The 16,315-nt window shown below is 56.9% G+C and overlaps 2 protein-coding genes across 10 annotated transcripts in view; one reads left to right on the top strand and one right to left on the bottom strand.

The window, feature by feature from the left end:
* The window catches only part of ZNF512B (zinc finger protein 512B), an 18,109-nt gene extending 10,993 nt beyond the window's left edge, over positions 1 to 7,116 (bottom strand). Inside the window, exons 1-6 of one of the 9 annotated variants that reach the window (XR_002123363.1) lie at positions 6,707 to 7,113; positions 4,672 to 4,853; positions 4,423 to 4,594; positions 3,882 to 4,022; positions 3,546 to 3,703; positions 2,230 to 3,018 (exon numbers count right to left, since the gene is read on the bottom strand). Coding sequence is in view for 8 of the 9 variants with exons in the window: in XM_019637211.1 (XP_019492756.1) it covers positions 3,681 to 3,703; positions 3,882 to 4,022; positions 4,423 to 4,594; positions 4,672 to 4,853; positions 6,707 to 7,070 (882 nt within the window). In the remaining variant the exon portion in view is untranslated. Of the gene's footprint in view, positions 1 to 2,229; positions 3,704 to 3,881; positions 4,023 to 4,422; positions 4,595 to 4,671; positions 4,854 to 6,706 lie in introns of those variants that run through there. The other 8 variants (XM_019637211.1, XM_019637210.1, XM_019637209.1 and 5 more) reach the window with 8 other exon arrangements.
* A 1,367-nt stretch (positions 7,117 to 8,483) lies between these two features.
* Positions 8,484 to 16,315, top strand: part of PRPF6 (pre-mRNA processing factor 6) — a 35,168-nt gene continuing 27,336 nt past the window's right edge. Inside the window, exons 1-6 of the mRNA XM_019637212.1 lie at positions 8,484 to 8,708; positions 10,204 to 10,372; positions 11,205 to 11,323; positions 14,261 to 14,339; positions 14,806 to 14,982; positions 15,193 to 15,348. Coding sequence (XP_019492757.1) covers positions 8,638 to 8,708; positions 10,204 to 10,372; positions 11,205 to 11,323; positions 14,261 to 14,339; positions 14,806 to 14,982; positions 15,193 to 15,348 — 771 coding nt within the window. The 5' untranslated portion in view covers positions 8,484 to 8,637. The remainder of the gene's footprint in view (positions 8,709 to 10,203; positions 10,373 to 11,204; positions 11,324 to 14,260; positions 14,340 to 14,805; positions 14,983 to 15,192; positions 15,349 to 16,315) is intronic.

Genomic DNA, 16,315 nt, shown 5'->3' with positions numbered 1-16,315 from the left:
CTCCCACCTTTGACAGTTTTACTGTGGGGGGGGGAGGGGGCGAACTCTCGCGGTATTCCTGAGGCCGCGCCGCGACGGGGAGGGACGGGTCGTGGGGGAGGGGTCCCGTCGGGCTGGCCGTCTCTCCGGACTCTCGGGTCCATCACGTTCATCCGCCAGGCCTCCAATGCAAAGTGACCAGTTATGTGGCCCATAGAGCGGGAGGCCTTTTTCAGGCAGTTGGGTAAACTGAGGCACCATAGGGGCACAGGGTACTGCCCCAAGTCCAGCGCGCTAGGGCTGAAGCGGCCAGACTCCTCTAGGCCCTGGCCCTGGGAAGGAGTGGCCACCGCCCTCCCGGACCCTGAATCCTGGCCCCAAGGGGACTTGTGCCTGCAAAGAAGAGTGCCGCTTCTCTCCCAGCCAGCCTGTGACGCCTCTGCCTGTGGCCATCCTCCGCGGTACTCTGGCAGGGCTTGGTTGGGGTTACCATCATTGGACCAGCCTCTGTCAGCTCTGGGGGCGGTGTTCCTAGACCAGCTGCCAGCGCCTTGCTCCTCTGTGCCCCAGAACCTGGCCCTCTGCAAGGACACTGGTATCAGGTCTGGGGTGTTGGGCGCCAACCCCACCAGGACTTGGGAGTGAATGAACCAGGAAGACGTGCTGGTGGGGGAGCAAAGCTACAGGGTACACCTCCTTCCACCCCTACCCTTACACTGCACCCCCACACACACACACACACACACACTCCCACCCCTCTGTCCACAGGTGAGCAGGCTCAGCTGCACTGCTTGTGGGCAGGGTACAGAAGATGTGGCAAATTGGGTCTGCCTCTTCTCCAGGGACCCTTGGGATGTGCTTCTGTCAAGGCCAGCACGAAGTGCTCACACAGAGGCAAGGTGGAGGCCCTCTGTGGAGGGGTCAGTCAGTCAGTCCTTCCCTTGGAAATCAGAGCCAGAGAGAGGTCTGTGTGACCCCAGGAGGAAGGAAGAATATCCCTCCCTCATTGACTGGGCCCACCCTGGGGACAGGACATTCAGGATTTCAGTAGGGGTCAATGTGTGTGCCCTGAGGTGCATCCAGTTTTGTCAGCATTCCCCGTGTAAGTCTGCATGTCCGTATATGTGACATGTCAATGTTGGTAGGTATGTGTCTGAGTGACCATATATGTCAGGTGGCATCCTGTTTGAACATCACAGTGTCAGGGTACGTCTGTGTTCTGTACTAGGTGAGAAGATACCTGTCTGTATGTTAGTACCCAGGTGACTGGACACAGGGCCTGGGGGTGTGTCTGGATCTCACAGACATGTATCCGGGCTGCAGCATGTCTGGAGGTCAGGGTGTCATGCAATATCATGTGTGTTTGTATACAGGGTGTGCCATGCCCTGTGTGTTTCTGTACATTAGGGGGTCATTGTGTGTCTGGGATGCTGTGTTGGGACGTGTTGCGGGTCTGGATACTGGTGTCATTGTTTCTGTGTGTTGGCGTGTGTTCAGAGTGCAGTGGTTGGTTTATGCCTCTGTGTTACTATCTGTGTGTCTGGCTGCTGCCTGGGTACATGTCAGGGCCCGTGCTATGACCTGTATGTTCCTATGTGAAGTCACTGCCCTGTGGGGGTGCCAAATGGGGATCTCCAAAAGGCAGCCACATCAAACCCCTGGAACCTATGAATGACCTTATTTGGAAAAAGGGTCTTTGCAAATGTGATTGAGTTAAGGATCTGGAAATGAGGAGATCATCCTGGATTATCTGGGTGGGGCCTAAATCCAGTGACAAGTGTCCTTGTAAGAGGGAGATTTGAGAGATAGAAGGTGATGTGACCATGTGGTCCAGATGCAGTGACATGTCTATGAACCCAGGAATTTCCAGGCAGCCACCAGAGCTGGGAGAGCAAAGGAAGGGTCTCCCCTGAGCCCAGGAGGAGCAGGGCCCTTCCGGATTCCAGACGAGTGGCCTGCAGAACTATGAGAGAATCAGTTTGTTGTGTTAAGTCTCCCGGTTGTCATCATTTGTTATGGCGGCCCCAGGAACCTACCACACCTGTGTGCGTCTGAATGCAGTCCACAGGCCTGAGCCCACAGTTCCAGCCTCTGCCTTTGGTCCCCCCACTCCTGACATAAACAGGCACCCTGCCAGGATGCCACATCACTGTCCCCTGGTGGCCCGGGCTGGAGGCAGCTGGGCCTGGAGCCCCCTCCTCCCAAAACCAGGGCTGTGCCCACCCCAACACTCCTGTTGACTTCAGCAGGACACCACACTGGGGCACTTGAGAACCAGGTTTATTTCTGGTCTTTTTGTAAGGATATAAAAAGTGAACGCAAAACAAGACAAGACAGGAGCTTGGGGATGGGGGGTAGGGAGGCAAGACAAAGGAAGGAGAAGGGGGCAGAGATGGGAAGGGCCCTTTGGAAAGAGCGCCATTATGATGGCATAAGGTGGACAGGGACACTCAGGGCAGCCAGACCTGACAAGGGGACTTCCCATGGGGGGCATACAGGGTGGGAGGGCAGCAGGCCAGTTGTCCAAATTCCACCTGGGACATGCACCTACCAACCTCCTGTTCCGAAGCCGGCATAGGGCACAGAGAGGGGGTGGGGTGCTCAGCCTCGTCTGCATCCCAACCCCCCACCCCTCTGAGGTTTTCAGAGCCCCTCCCCCAGGGGAGTGGGAGGGCAGAGGGGCAAGAGGGACGAGGCAGCAAGACAGCCCTCACTGTCCCTCTGCTGGGCAGCACCAGCCCCAAACCTCAGCCCTCCGGGCCAGGAGGAAGTGGTTCTTCAGGTGCCTCCTGGGTCTCAGGTGGGCGGGCCAGGGGGCGGGACATAGCCCTCAGGACAGTCTCTTGTGTGATCTGGGTTTTTCTGGGAATACCCACCCATTCCTCTGCCTCCAGAGTGGTCTCCATGACCCTGAGAGGTGGGGAACTTTCCCAAACCTCAGGCCAGGACACTGCCGAGCCCAGTGCTGGGCGCTAGGCGTGGGGTCCTTATCGTGCGTGTTAGGTCTCCAGTGCTTGGGCAATCCCGGACCTGCCTCACCTGATGGGGGCGTGGTGAAGGTTTCATAAATGGGTGAAGGTGCTGGGCAGGGTGCCTGGCCGGGCAGATGCTGATGACCATCATCTGGGTAGTGGGGTTGGGACTGTTGGGTGGGGGCGGGGGCGGGGGCCGGGTATAAGGAGCCTTGGCAGTTTATCCCACCTTTGTGGGCAGTTCTCTAGATGCTGGAGGAGGGTGTTGAACTGGACAAGTGGATGGACAGACAGACCTCTCACCCTGGGAGAGGGCAGGATGCCCCGAGGACATGTAACTCAGCCAGCAATGAGGGACAGACGTCAACGTGGGTGAAGGGAATATAAATAAACACTCCTTGGGAGTTTGGGGAACATCCAAACCCCACTCAGGCCCCAGGTGGCTGCCCCACATGCTGCCAGCAGCACCAGGGGTGGGCCTCGGTTCAGGTCCTGGGAGAAGGGACCATACTCAAGCAGCCCCCACTGCCCGACCCCAGGCATAGCCCACAGTGCGCAACCACAGGTAGCTGGACGCGGCAAATCTGGTCACACCTGTCCATTGGGCCCGACTCGGCCCCTGGGGATGCCTGCAGGGTCCAAGAGGGGCTGCGTGGCCAGCTCTGCCTTGTCCTTGCCACTGGCTCCGGTCACAGTGCTGGGGTCTGGGGTTCAGGCCTCAGGCAGCAGCTAGGACATGTTTCCGAAGGAAGCTATGGGTGGATGGGGTGAGGAGTGCGGGTCTCTGGCATGGTCCCCTCTGCCATGGGTGCAGGATGGCCCTTACTGGGATCTCACAGCAGGGTCCAGCCACCCACCCCTACACGCAGGGCCGCCAGCCCTGCCCCGCCCCCGAGCCTCTGCTACCGCGCTTCTGGCTCCTCCACTGACCTTGGCTGAGCAATTGCAGGCTCCGCCCCTCCTCGCGCACCTGCAGGCGCAGCACCTGCTGCAGCACCTCCTGCCGCTGCGCCTCCTGCGCCAGCCCCATGCGCTGCAGCTTCTCTGCGTTCAGCCGCAGTAGCGCCCGGCCTGGGGGCGGGGAGAGGGGCGGGGCCGAAGTCAACTTCCGGTGGGCATCCGGAGCCGAGGCAGAGAGAGAAGAGGGAAGGGGCCCGAGACTCAGAGACAGGGGGAGACTGAGGAAATGGCGGGGGAGGGACATAGAGACACATAGATGCAGAGAGACCGGGGCGGGGGGAGAGAGAGGAGGAAATGGGGGCAGGGAGACAGACACACAGATGCAGAGACAGGCAGAGGAAAGCCAGATGAAGACACACAGAGAGGCTGGGAGACACAATAACAGATTCCACACAAAGACCGGAGGAGAGGCTGACTCAGGAGGAAACACGAGAGGGTAGAAAGAGGAAAAAGGACAGGCGCTCCTGGGATCCCTGCGCCCCCATCCCCACATCCCCCAACCCCACAGCACCGGTGATGGCGTGCTGGGAGAAGGCCTCCACGTAGACGAGGTAGTTGTGGGGACAGTGCTTCTTAAGCCACTTGCAGACGTCCTGCTGACTCCACAGGACCACAGGCCTCGTCAGGCCACCCAGTGACGGACTCGTGTGGTATAGGCCACAGTGGTCAGAGTAGAGCCGGCCCTGTGAGGGAGAGGGGTAGCAAATGCAGTGAGGTGGTGGGGAGGGCAGGGGCTGAGGTGGGTATGGTGGGTGGGTACCTGGGGGGTCTCTGTGCCAGGCTGCTGCAGGAGCTTGACTGGCCGGCCGCCAGCTGCCCTCTGACTGCGTGAGTCATGCCACGTGAGGCTGGTGCCTGGTGTCCTAGGCAGGTGGCAGGGGATGCTCTCGGTTGACACCGTGTGCTCCAGGAGGGTCCGGCAGAAGCTGAAGTGGGCAGTGGCTGCGGAGGAGGAGTGTCTGTTCAGAGTGGTCAGGGGCCAAGCCAGAGGCTCCTCTCGTCACTCAGCCCACCGCCCCTCCACTGAGGAAGGAGCCACTTTTCCAAAGGCAGAAGGAAGCGTCAAGAGCTGTCTTAAGGGCCCAGCCCAGCCCCAAGTTGAAGAAATGGAACACCTTTCCCCCTGAGTCCACAGTCCGCACTCTGGGGAGCAGGATGGATTCTCTTTAGAGAGAGGAGATGCTCACCGGGGAGCCTAAGACTTACAGCCAGGGGTAAGGCTATCTTGGGACAACCCTGACCTCACTCTTGCCTTGAGCTGGCACATGCCACACCAAACGAGGGTGCACACACAGGACCTGCCTACGAGGACACATTGGACCGGTGTCCTGGGAGGCCATTATGGTGGGGAAACGCCCCCGGGTGTCCTGCCGGCCCATCATCGGGGACTGTGCCACCTCTGCAGCCATACTTGCAGTTTGAGGCTTGGCCCTGCCCTGCTGCACTCACAGCTTGTGACTCATTGTCAAGAAGCCTAAACTCGGAGCAAGCCTACACCTTGGATTCCTGCTCCCCCAGCTCCCACAGGGTCGCCGACCCAGAGTGGCTCCTATGCATGGTGGCTACGCAGCCGCCACAGGCCACGCGGCACAGGTGTGCAGGCTGCAGCCATGCGCTCAGGGACCCCCGAGGACACTTCGAGCTCTCTTCCCACACCAACCTCACTACGCTCCTTAACCTTTTGGCTGTGCCATCATTTCTGGGCTGGCTGCTGACCTGAGTCAGGGAGGAGCAGTCGCCTGGTCAGGCCCCTCCCAAGACCTCGCACAGGTCCTGGTGCACAGGAGGTCCATCCCCGCTCACTGCCCAGAAACGTTGTGAACAAATGAATGGATAGACCGGATGGACGAAGGCTCTGTATGATGTGCACAAAGCCCTGCAGACAGGCTGCCCTGGGCCCAGGCTTGCCTCATGTTTACAGCATCCAGGCCCTGACTCAGCAGGCAGTCAGGTTCCAGGTCAGGGTGAGACCCTCTCTCCCACGGACACAGCCCCCAACCCCGAGGGCAGGGCTTGGCCCTTTGCCCAGGTCTTAGGAATGGGGGAACCCACATCTTGCTCCCCTCCTTCCATCCCATAAGATTCCTTCCACCCCATTACTGCAACTTTCCACTATCAGATGACCACAGGTGACTCTAAATTTGAGGTCTAGGGTCAGACTGAGAGTGTGGCAGCCGCCTCGAGGTGGCTTCTAGTACCGTGGGAAAAGACTTAAAGCCGAGACCTTTCAAGGGACAGGCCTTGGGTCGCATGGCCTCGCCTCACCAGGCACGGCCTGGGCAAACCAGTCGGACACCTCCGTGGGCGTCGCACCTGTCCCGGGCCAGCGGGTCCCGCCCATTTCCTGCCCGCGCTGGGGGGAGGGATCTCCGTCGGTACGTCTGTCTTTCCCTCCCTCCCTCCCAGCCCCAACGTCATAATTCCAGTAGAAAATGGGGCGGGGGCGCACGAGCTCGGCTGTGGCCTCGGCCCCTTCTCCGCTCCAACGCAAGGGGCTGGGAGGGTTTTATCCGCGCGAAAAAAAGATGACCGCACGGTGGTGCCAGCCTGGGGACAGAAGCCCCGGCCAGTCATCTCCCCCAAGCCAAGGGTGTGCTGATCCATCCCCAAGGCCTGAGGCCGCCCTTCCTCGCCCCCAGCGCAGGACAAAGACACCAGGGACCCCAGATCCGTCAGGTCGTGCCCCCCACTCCGTCGGCTGCTGCCGCTCAAGTCCGCCAGGTCCCGCCCGGTCCCTCTCGGTTCCCAAGCCCCCAGTCCACGATATCCCTGCGCCCGGGTCCATCCCCGCTCACCGTCCACATCCCGACGCTCCCCGAAGCCGGCGCGCACAGCCCCGGCGCGGCCTCGCGGGGGGCTCAGCTTGGTCCTCAGCTCCGTGAACATGGGGCCCGCAGGTCCCCGGCCCGTGCACACGCCCCTCGCCGGGCGCAGGGCGGCCCGTGTGGCCGGCGGGGAACGCGCGCCACCGCCCCGCCCCAGCCGGCCCCGCGCCGGAGCCGGTCCCCGCGCCCGGCGAGTCTGCGCGGCGAGGCACCTGCCGCTGAGCCCTGAGTGCTGGGCGCGCTCCGGGAGCTCCGAGGTGTGTCGGCGGCGCGCGGGTCTGTGTATGCAAAGGGTGTCTGCCAGGGCAAGGGGCGTCCCTGCGCACCTGGGCATGGCTCCAGGGATGAGTGACTGGGCACCTATAGGGGTCCAGGCGTTAGCAAGAGCCTCTGAAGCAGGGAAGTAAGGACACATTCGTCGTGTGTGTGGGGTGGGGTGGGGGGGGGCATCCTACTCCTCCTGGGACCTTCTGCCCCCTGGGGCCCAGGTCAAGGACCAGACCTATCCCTTCCAACCACGTCCCATCATTTTCCTGCCTCAATTCACTCCTTTAATTTACATTCTCTAGGCCTCTCCAGAGGTCTCTCCCTCAGATGGGCACTGGCTCCCTCAGAGAAGTCAGTTTGACTCTGTCTGACCCCATCACACTGCGAACTCCAGGAGTACACCAGGGTTTCTCCCTTTCCCTCTGTAGCCCCAGAATCTGACTTAGTGCCCAAGACGTGGCACTGAAAGGGGCTTGGCTGGAGACAGGGAGGAGAAACCTCAAGGAGGTTACAGCAAGCAGGAGGGATGCGTTTGCTGCAGGACGCCAGTGAGAGGAGCTAGGACGGCCTGGGGCTGTCTCCTCCAGCAGAAGGCCACACTTGCGACCTGAGTTTTGCATGCTCTGCCAAGAGCCTGAGTGCTCTCCCAGGTATATGTGGGGGCCAGAGGATGTCCCACAGCAGAGTGTGCAAAGGTGCACGTGGCCATGCAGAAATGTATGCCGAGTGCTGTCATGCATGCCCACCGAAAACATGAGCACATGCCCGCTGATGCCCACAAGCAGAGATTGGTGTGGAATTCACCCAAGTGCTGTGATCATCCACGCCCACATACTGACTCTCTCGACATACCTGCTGCATTTATTTATTTCCGTCAATTAGCTCTCTAGGGGTGGGCTCCTGCGCTCACTTGAACTTTCAGGGTATTATGGGACTGCGGGTGGAGACCTGTGCCGGAATTGGGGCTCAGGAATCTGCGCACTGAGAGACGGGGCAGCAGTCTGTACACAGGAGCACCAGCAGACAGGTGTGCCCGCAATCGTGACGCATACACCCCGCACAAGCTCTACATTACTGGGTAGGTGTGCAGCTCCGCTCAGGTGTGTTTGAGCCTGCCTCGGGGCCAGGGCGACCCTGAAAGGCAGGGTGGGCGGCTGGGGCTGAATCCGAGGGGTCCCTGGTAGTTGGGCTTGCTCAGAGAGGGAGGGGACCCATGGGTCCTGCTGGTACAGGCAGGTCTCCTTGGAAATGCATCGAGAACACGCAGTAAGCAGGGGTGCCCAGGCTCAGCTTCGAGGTCTCCGGAGGTTTGTCCAGGAAGGTGTCGCCCTTGCACCTCTGGCGGGGCTGCCTGCTGGCCCTCCTCGCCACAAGGGGGCGCGCTCGCTCAAGCGCCTGCCGCATCTCCGCCCCTTAGCCGCGGCCGGAAGTCGCCCGGCCGCGTTTCCGGAACTTCCGCCCGGGGAACCCGAGGTGGGCGGGGCCTCGTGCCGACCGCGAGCTCTGCTTCCGGGGCGCTGGTGACGCGGGGCGCGCGGTCTCTTCCTGCAGCGAAGCCTCGGACGTCTGGGGTGTTTTGCCTCTTGCCGCGGTCTCCGTCCTTTCCCTTCCCGGCCCTCGTCGTCGCCGGCATCATGAACAAGAAGAAGAAGCCGTTCCTGGGCATGCCCGCGCCGCTCGGCTACGTGCCGGGGCTGGGCCGAGGGTGAGCACTGGGGCGGGCGCGCGGGCCCTGGGCCCCGGGGCCCGGCGGACGCGCCCTTGGGGAAGGGGCGGAGGGCCGGTCGGGGCCGGGGCAAGACCGTCCTGACCCCCGGCGGCGACGGGGAAGATGGGACGGTGATAAAGGCGGTTTGGCTTAGTCTTCGTGGGGAGAGCCGTTCTTGGGGTTAGGACAGACCCGAGGGAGTTGTCGTTACCCCGGAGCGGTGCGACTCGGGTGTCGCTACACCTGCGCTCTGAGCCCGTGTTTTGGTCTCTAGGCGGGTAATGACCCCGTTAAGCAGATGTGCTGGGAGCGCGGCGGCCACTCTCCGCAGGCCGGGCAGACTCGCCTCCACCCCCGTGTCAGGCAGCTCCCGGTCACGCCGGCGCGGGTCCTCAGTGCGGCGGCTCGTCGCGCCCCATTCTTTCCCTGTAGAGTCGATGGTCACACACGGCTCGTTCAAACCCTCAGCTCCTCGGAGCGGAGATGGCGTCTTTGAGTGTTGTGACTGGGTCCTCCCTGCCTGTCACACAGACTGCTACCGTAAATTGCTGAATAAAGGAGCGGTCGTTGTCCTGTTCCTTTGGGTAGGGAGACTCCTGGGTTTCTCTTGCTGGGGTAGCATGTTAGAACCCGGAGCTCGCCGTCTTCAGGGGACCCACAGTGCACTAGCGGAGGTGAGGCATACGCGTGAATAACTGCAGGAAGAGGAACAGATTTAGAACGGGTTCCAGGGATCAGGGGGTGCTCGACAGATGCTAGCGTTTGAGCCCAGTTTAGGAGGAAAGCTGGGTTTAGGGATGTAGCGATGTGGCAGGCGTATAGGAGAAACTGATGTTGTGTGTGTTGGTCAGTTAGGGAAAAAGGAGGCGTGGAGGATGATGAGGGAATAGCGGGGAGTCCGTGGGGCTGGGGTGTGCGGTGAGCGGAGCTCCTGTGGGCACTGCAGAGACGGCGCTTCAGGCCTGCACTCAAGCAGAGGGGGACTCGAGGCAGGGAGGCCAGCTTGGTTCCAGGGAGCAGGGGTTTGGAGGGAGACTCGGTACAACTAGGTGGCAGGTGGGAGGGAGAGGGAGGCGAGCTGTGGTGTCTGCCTTGGTGCCTTGGGCAGCACTGCCGTCATCCGCGGAGGTAGCCCCACACAGCTGCAGGGCGGGCACAGAAGAGGAGCTCTGACTGGGTCATGTTGGGTTTGAGGGCCTGCTTGGATGTGGAGGCTGCTGGAAATGGGAAGCTGGGGCTTGGGGGGGAGGCCCGATGCCCTGGCAAGTCTCTCACGGAGAATGTGGGGGCAGGACGGCCTTCGTGACCCTCGGGGTGGGCGGGAGGTTTCCTGTCTGAAGAGAGCAGACCGGGAGTGTGGGAGAGCACAGCCACATCCCTGCCACTGGGATCTTTGGAGAGTTCCCAGAGGTGTCATTACGTGACAGCTGTGTTGGGAAGAACACAGGAACAGGGTCACCCAGATCAATGGGCATCTTGGGGTCTCCTGCAGTGCCACTGGCTTCACCACCCGGTCAGACATTGGGCCTGCCCGGGACGCCAATGATCCCGTGGATGACCGCCATGCACCTCCGGGCAAGAGGACCGTAGGGGACCAGATGAAGAAAAACCAGGCTGCGGACGACGACGACGAGGATCTGAACGACACCAACTATGACGAGGTGACTTTTGGTGGGCCCCCTAGCCAGTCTGCAGAAGGCCGATCAGCTTCCTAACGCGGTGCGCTGTTGGCACCTGTGACGAGGGGCTGGTACCTTTCTTGTTTCAGCTACACAGGGTGTGTCCTCAGCAGAGTGTGAGAGGGGAGCAGGGAGAGTACAAAGAAATGTGCACTTTTGTTTTCAAGAGAGAGCTATGTAGAACCACAGCATCAGTGTTTTATCCTGGCCAGTGAAAATTTAAAACGGAATTGGTGATGGCGTTTGCTTTCCTTTGCTTTAGTGCTCACCCTCTTAGTTAATTGGTGTTTGGTCACTTGAAGTTTTCTTCAGATGTGTTCTAACAGATGGCATTTTTCTCAGAAGAGAAGATTTTAGCTCTTTAGTTCTGAAATAATTTTACGTTTACAGGGAACTTTCAAAAATAATACGGAGAATTCCTGCATACCCTTCATAAGCTTCTCTCCACCTTACATGGCCTTAGTACAATTACCGAAACAGGACATTAACACAGCACTCGTAACTAGCCTAGCGTATTACCTGAACCCCACCAGTTTTTCCGTCTGTAGCCTACGTCTGGCCCCCAGCCCGTTCCTGGCCGCCATGTTGCATTTAGCTGTGTCTCCTGAGGCCTCCTATTGGGATAGCTCCTCCACCTTTCATGCCCTTGACACTTGTGAAGAGCACTGATTATTTTGTTACTCCTCAGTTTGGGTTTATCTGACTGAAAAATGATGTTTAGCAAGTGTTTTGCAACTGGAAGTGTCCTGTTTCTGCTGGTGGGGATTAAGTTGGAAGAGAAGCTGATCCTCCAAATGTGTTGTCTGCTTCCCAGTTTAATGGCTATGCTGGGAGCCTCTTCTCAAGTGGGCCCTACGAAAAAGATGACGAGGAAGCGGACGCTATTTATGCGGCTCTGGACAAAAGGATGGATGAGAGAAGAAAAGAAAGAAGGTAAAGCTAGTTACTGCCCTTCTCTGTCTCTGTCCGACTTTGAACAAAAGTGGTGTTTGACTTATATCAGACTTGGAGAAGTGTACGAGCAGTGCGTGTGACTGTTCAGCTTGGAGCCCCTGGGTCTTGGTCTGTGCTGGCTGCACTTGGATGAACGCTGGGGCTGTCGGACAGTAGTCTTAGGGCCTGGGCACTGGAGTGGAGAGCTTAAGAACTCCATGTCCGGCTTTCCAGAAACTGACAAAATTTGGGGGATTATCTGACGACACGTCAGGGTTATCTTTGAAATGGACGTAGTGATGTTGATTAATGTATATTAAGTAATTTGGAAGTTCACTAAAAATGGTGAACAAACATTAAATTCTCGTAGGCAGGTGGTTGTGGCTTGAGAACCTCATTGCACACATCCGTGCTGGGACATGACCATGGGGAGTCAGGCTGGGCTGGTGGGGACAGACTGCAGTGAGCCTGGACGGCACGAGGCCCAAGCCAGCCCAGGGAGAAAGTGCGCCGTCTGTGGGGCTCGCTGGGGAGAAGACTGCTCCTCAGTGAGACCCTCCTGTTTTTTCTCTGGAGCCCTTGGGGGTTGGACTGAGCTTTGGTCTGGAGAACCTGTTGCAGTTGATAGGACAACTTTCTGAGTTCCCTGTCCTGGTTCTGGGAGATTTATGCAAAGCGAACACGCGATTTGCAAACCATGATAAGTGACATTCTGTGCAAGTTTTTATGTCTTTTTATTAAAAGAGAATACATTCTCATTATAGGATGTTAGGACAATGACATTATGTACAGGAAAGAGGATACCATTTACTCAAGCCCGGAAAGTGACAGTTGACATTTTGGCTCACTTTCCTCCTCCTCCATGCAATTTTGTAACTTCTCATAGTATGTGTAGAATTTTTAATGTTTTCAGGATCATTTTAGAAGAGTGAAATACAAACTTTCAGGGGCGTTTTTAAAGCTTGTTATTAAATTGATGTGCTTGGACATAGTAACTAATGTCATGGTTTTGCATATTAGAAATGATTTGATTCCGATATTCTGGAATTCATTCATTAAAAAAACTGAATGACATGATACATGTAGAAAGTAGTCGTATTCAGTGGTTTTAGGAAAGTGGCTGGCTTTTAAACACTTCACTGTGGAAACTTCTCACAGGTGAGCAAAGAGGAAGAATAGTGCCGCACAGGTGCCCCACGTAGTCTCAACACTGGCTCCCAGTTCTCACACCTGCTTCACCCACACCCGCAGGTGGTCTTCTCTGTGTCCCGTCAGGGTCAGTCACGCTCCACACGGAGCAGTCCGTCTCCCACGTTTACAAAGCACCTTTGTCACACGGAGCTACACGAACCTCGATTCTTCGTTACCTGATAGCCAGTCCTCGCCCCTTTCCTGCTTGTCTCCAGAACGTTATAGTGCTGCTTTTCTTCCAGACCAGGATACCCTCAGAATCAGCCTTCATGTCATGCTCCTGTGCCTGCCCCTCCCTCTACCTTTTTAACCTTTTTGTGACTTTGGCTTTTTGAAGAGGTCAGTCATTTTGTAGAAGAGCCTGAATTATGAACCATTGGTGCCTGTGTCCTCAGGGCGTCCTTGAACTTGTTCTGCTCTCAGGATTCCTGTGGAATGGACATTGGCTCCCGAGGGCTGATCAAGGTCAGGGGGGAGCATCTTTGTCCAGAAAACCTGACAGGTGCATCTGTGTGTGCTGCTTTGCCTCGGGCTGTGGGAACTGACTCCAACTCTGACTCCAGCTCGTGGAGAGGTGTTCTCTTTTCCAAGGATATCGTTTGTCCAGTGCATTCAAATTTCTACCTCCAGATGTTTTCCTTTTACCTTATAGAGGAAAATGCAAATTTCAGTCTCAGCAAGTATTAGCTACTTGGTTTGCGTTTTCCCTTTTTATGTTCAAATATAATTTGCAGATTTCCTCTGGGTGTCTAGCCCAGGTCCAGGAACGCAGTAACTTTCCATCCCTGAAGCCCACTTACGTGGATGATGGTGCAGACTGTTGGTTCTGGCAGGTGGAGTGGTGACACTGGCGAAGGGCTTGCTGCTTGTTTACTTAGAAGAGAGGGAAGCAACAACAAGTCAGAGTTGGATAAGCAACTGGGTATTCAGAGGGTTGGCCCTATCTTTGGAGCTTTGTAGAATTTTAAAGCAGCAAACATACTGTGTTTAAATGCAAATGTTTATGTCAGAGTAAGACAGCTTATTTTTTTTGGTTTTGTTTTTAAAGATTTTTATTGGGGAGGGGAATAGTACTGGGGAATTGGGGAAGGGGAACATTGTGTTTTTCCAGGACCCATCAGCTCCAAGTAAAGTTGTTGTCCTTCAGTCTTAGTTGTGGAGGGCGCAGCTCAGCTCCAAGTCCAGTCCCCGCTTTCAATCTTAGTTGAGGGTGGGTGTAGTCCACCATCCCATGCGGGAGTCGAACTGGCAACCTTATTACACTGCGCCATCTAGCCTCCTGTCGGCAGTTCGCAGCTGCTCGCTGCTCAGCTCAAGGTGTCGTGTTCAATCTTAGTTGCGGGGGGGGTGGGGTAGGGGTGGGGTGCAGCCCACCATCCCATGCCGGAGTCGAACCGGCAACCTTGCTGATTAGAGCATGTGCCCTCACCATCCCAGCGGCAGCTCAGCTCAGGTGCAGCTCACTGGCCCATGTGGGAATCAAACCCGCGACCCTGTTGCTCAGAGTTCGCGCTCTTAACCAACTGAGCCACTCGGCCGGCACAAGACAGCTTGTTTTTGTTTGAGTGAATTTCTGCATGTTTTCATGGGGTAGGAAATTGAGTTATAATGTTTGTGATCAGATCTGATTAGCTATTGGGTGTGTGGAGTTGTTCCTCTTGGTGATTTAATTAAGAATAATAAGGTGACTCCGTTTCAGAATGGACATCTAGCATTTCTAATGTATGCACACATTTTACTTCCTAGGGAGCAAAGGGAAAAAGAAGAAATTGAGAAATACAGAATGGAACGCCCCAAAATCCAGCAGCAGTTCTCAGATCTCAAAGTAAGCAGAGGGCGGCATGCTATTTGTAATGCACTTGACCTGCCCAGCAGAGGCCATCCCCTCTGGGGGAGACCTGGTAAGGCTGTACCCGCTTTGCTGTTCGTTTGATTTGGGCGGTCGGAGAAAGCCTCTGCTCTCTGTGTGTAATTCTGTGGGCTGTGTGCTGAAGCGTCTCCTACCCACACAGAAACAGGTGGGACAGAGAAGTTGTTGTCTTCGTCACTTCAACTCGTTTATATGTGAGGTTTTCTGTGTCCTCTGGGCTTTGACAGAACAGTTTCCATTTGAGTGAACTAGAGCAGAGCAGCAGGCTGATTTTCCTAAATGAGCAGATGATGGTTTCTGCATCAGAGTCCTTTCTGAGGCTTGGTGGCGACTTGGGGGTTGGGGGCTAGAAGAGCATAGCTGTTCTCGTGCACGTGAAGTGCTGCTGGAGAATTAATGTTTCTGGGCTGGGCATTCACAGAGGAAGTTGGCAGAAGTCACAGAAGAAGAGTGGCTGAGCATCCCCGAGGTTGGCGATGCCAGGAACAAGCGCCAGCGGAACCCGCGCTACGAGAAGCTGACCCCCGTCCCTGACAGCTTCTTTGCCAAGCACTTACAGAGCGGAGAGAGCCACACTTCAGTGGACCCTCGACAAACTGTGAGTGTGCAAGAGTGGGCGGGGAGGCGGGGGAGAGGAGCACTGGGTGGTCCTGGGTCAGTGCTGCTGTGGGGGGGCTGGGTGGTGCCGCCATGGGTGCTGGCTGCAACTGTGTGCAAAGCTGCATCTACAGCCTGCGACGGAGAGACTGCAGGCAGAGGCTCCTCTGTGGGAGGGAATGAACTAGCAGATTCCCCTTTCTCTCCCCAGCAATTTGGAGGTCTGAACACACCGTACCCAGGTGGACTGAACACTCCATACCCAGGTGGAATGACACCCGGGCTGATGACCCCTGGCACCGGCGAGCTGGACATGAGGAAGATTGGCCAAGCGAGGAATACTTTGATGGACATGAGGCTGAGCCAGGTGGGCGTTTATGTCATGGAACATTTCCTACAGATCGTATTTGAAAAGTTTTGTTTTCTGATTACGAACTGATATATGTTTGTGAGGTTCATCTTTTGAAGTGCTTTGTCACCAGATAAGCAGAGCTGTATAGTTCCCTGTCCTGTTACAAAGGATGGCAGGGTTCTGCATTCAGGCTGGCCGGTGCGCCCACCTACCCAAATTACCCGGGGCATGCACAGGTGCGGTGCTCAGGGCCAACAGCACAGGGCCAGCCTGGCGTGACACCCCTGCTGTCTCGCGGGCCTGGAAACTGGCGAAGGGCTGCTGTCAGGCTGACCGAACGGGGGCATTCCAGCCACGTGCTCACTTTCGGTGAAACTTAATGTCCAGCCCTCTTTACTTAAAAATCAAATGCACGTATTTTCTTGCTGCACCCTAGGAAATATGGTGGCCCTGAGGGGACACACTCTATTCGGGCTCTATAAGACTCAGGGGAGTGGGCAGCCCTTTCTAATTATGGCATGCTCATCAGAAACCAGGAAGGAAAATACTGTCAGATTTGATTACATACAAATTTATTTATTTATTTATTTACTTATTTATTTATTAAGATTTTTATTGGGGAATTGGGGGGATGGGAACAGTTCTGGGGAATTGGGGGAAGGGGAACAGACAAGTTGCTGTCCTTTTGTTCTTCAGCCTAGTTGTGGAGGACCTTGCTTCACTGGCCCAAGTTGGCACCATCATTGCGCTCTTCCCGGGTGAGGCACATCAGTCGCCGGCCTCTGGACAGCTGCTCACTGCGGTTGCTGGCTGCTCACGCTGGCTGCTGGCTACATACTGTAGCCCATGGCAACCCACTGCCACAGGGGCTGCAGCCTACGCCGTCACCGGCAACTCACGGGCAGCCCAGCTCCAGGCTGAGCTGTTGTTCAGCATCTTAGCTGTGGAGGGCAGTGTCACTGGCCCTCATATGTGGGATCTG

This window comes from Hipposideros armiger, unplaced genomic scaffold, assembly GCF_001890085.2.
Source record: "Hipposideros armiger isolate ML-2016 unplaced genomic scaffold, ASM189008v1 scaffold_32, whole genome shotgun sequence".
Classification (NCBI taxonomy): domain Eukaryota; kingdom Metazoa; phylum Chordata; class Mammalia; order Chiroptera; family Hipposideridae; genus Hipposideros; species Hipposideros armiger.
Note: the sequence above shows the minus strand (reverse complement) of the source record. Positions and strands in the feature narration are given on the sequence as shown.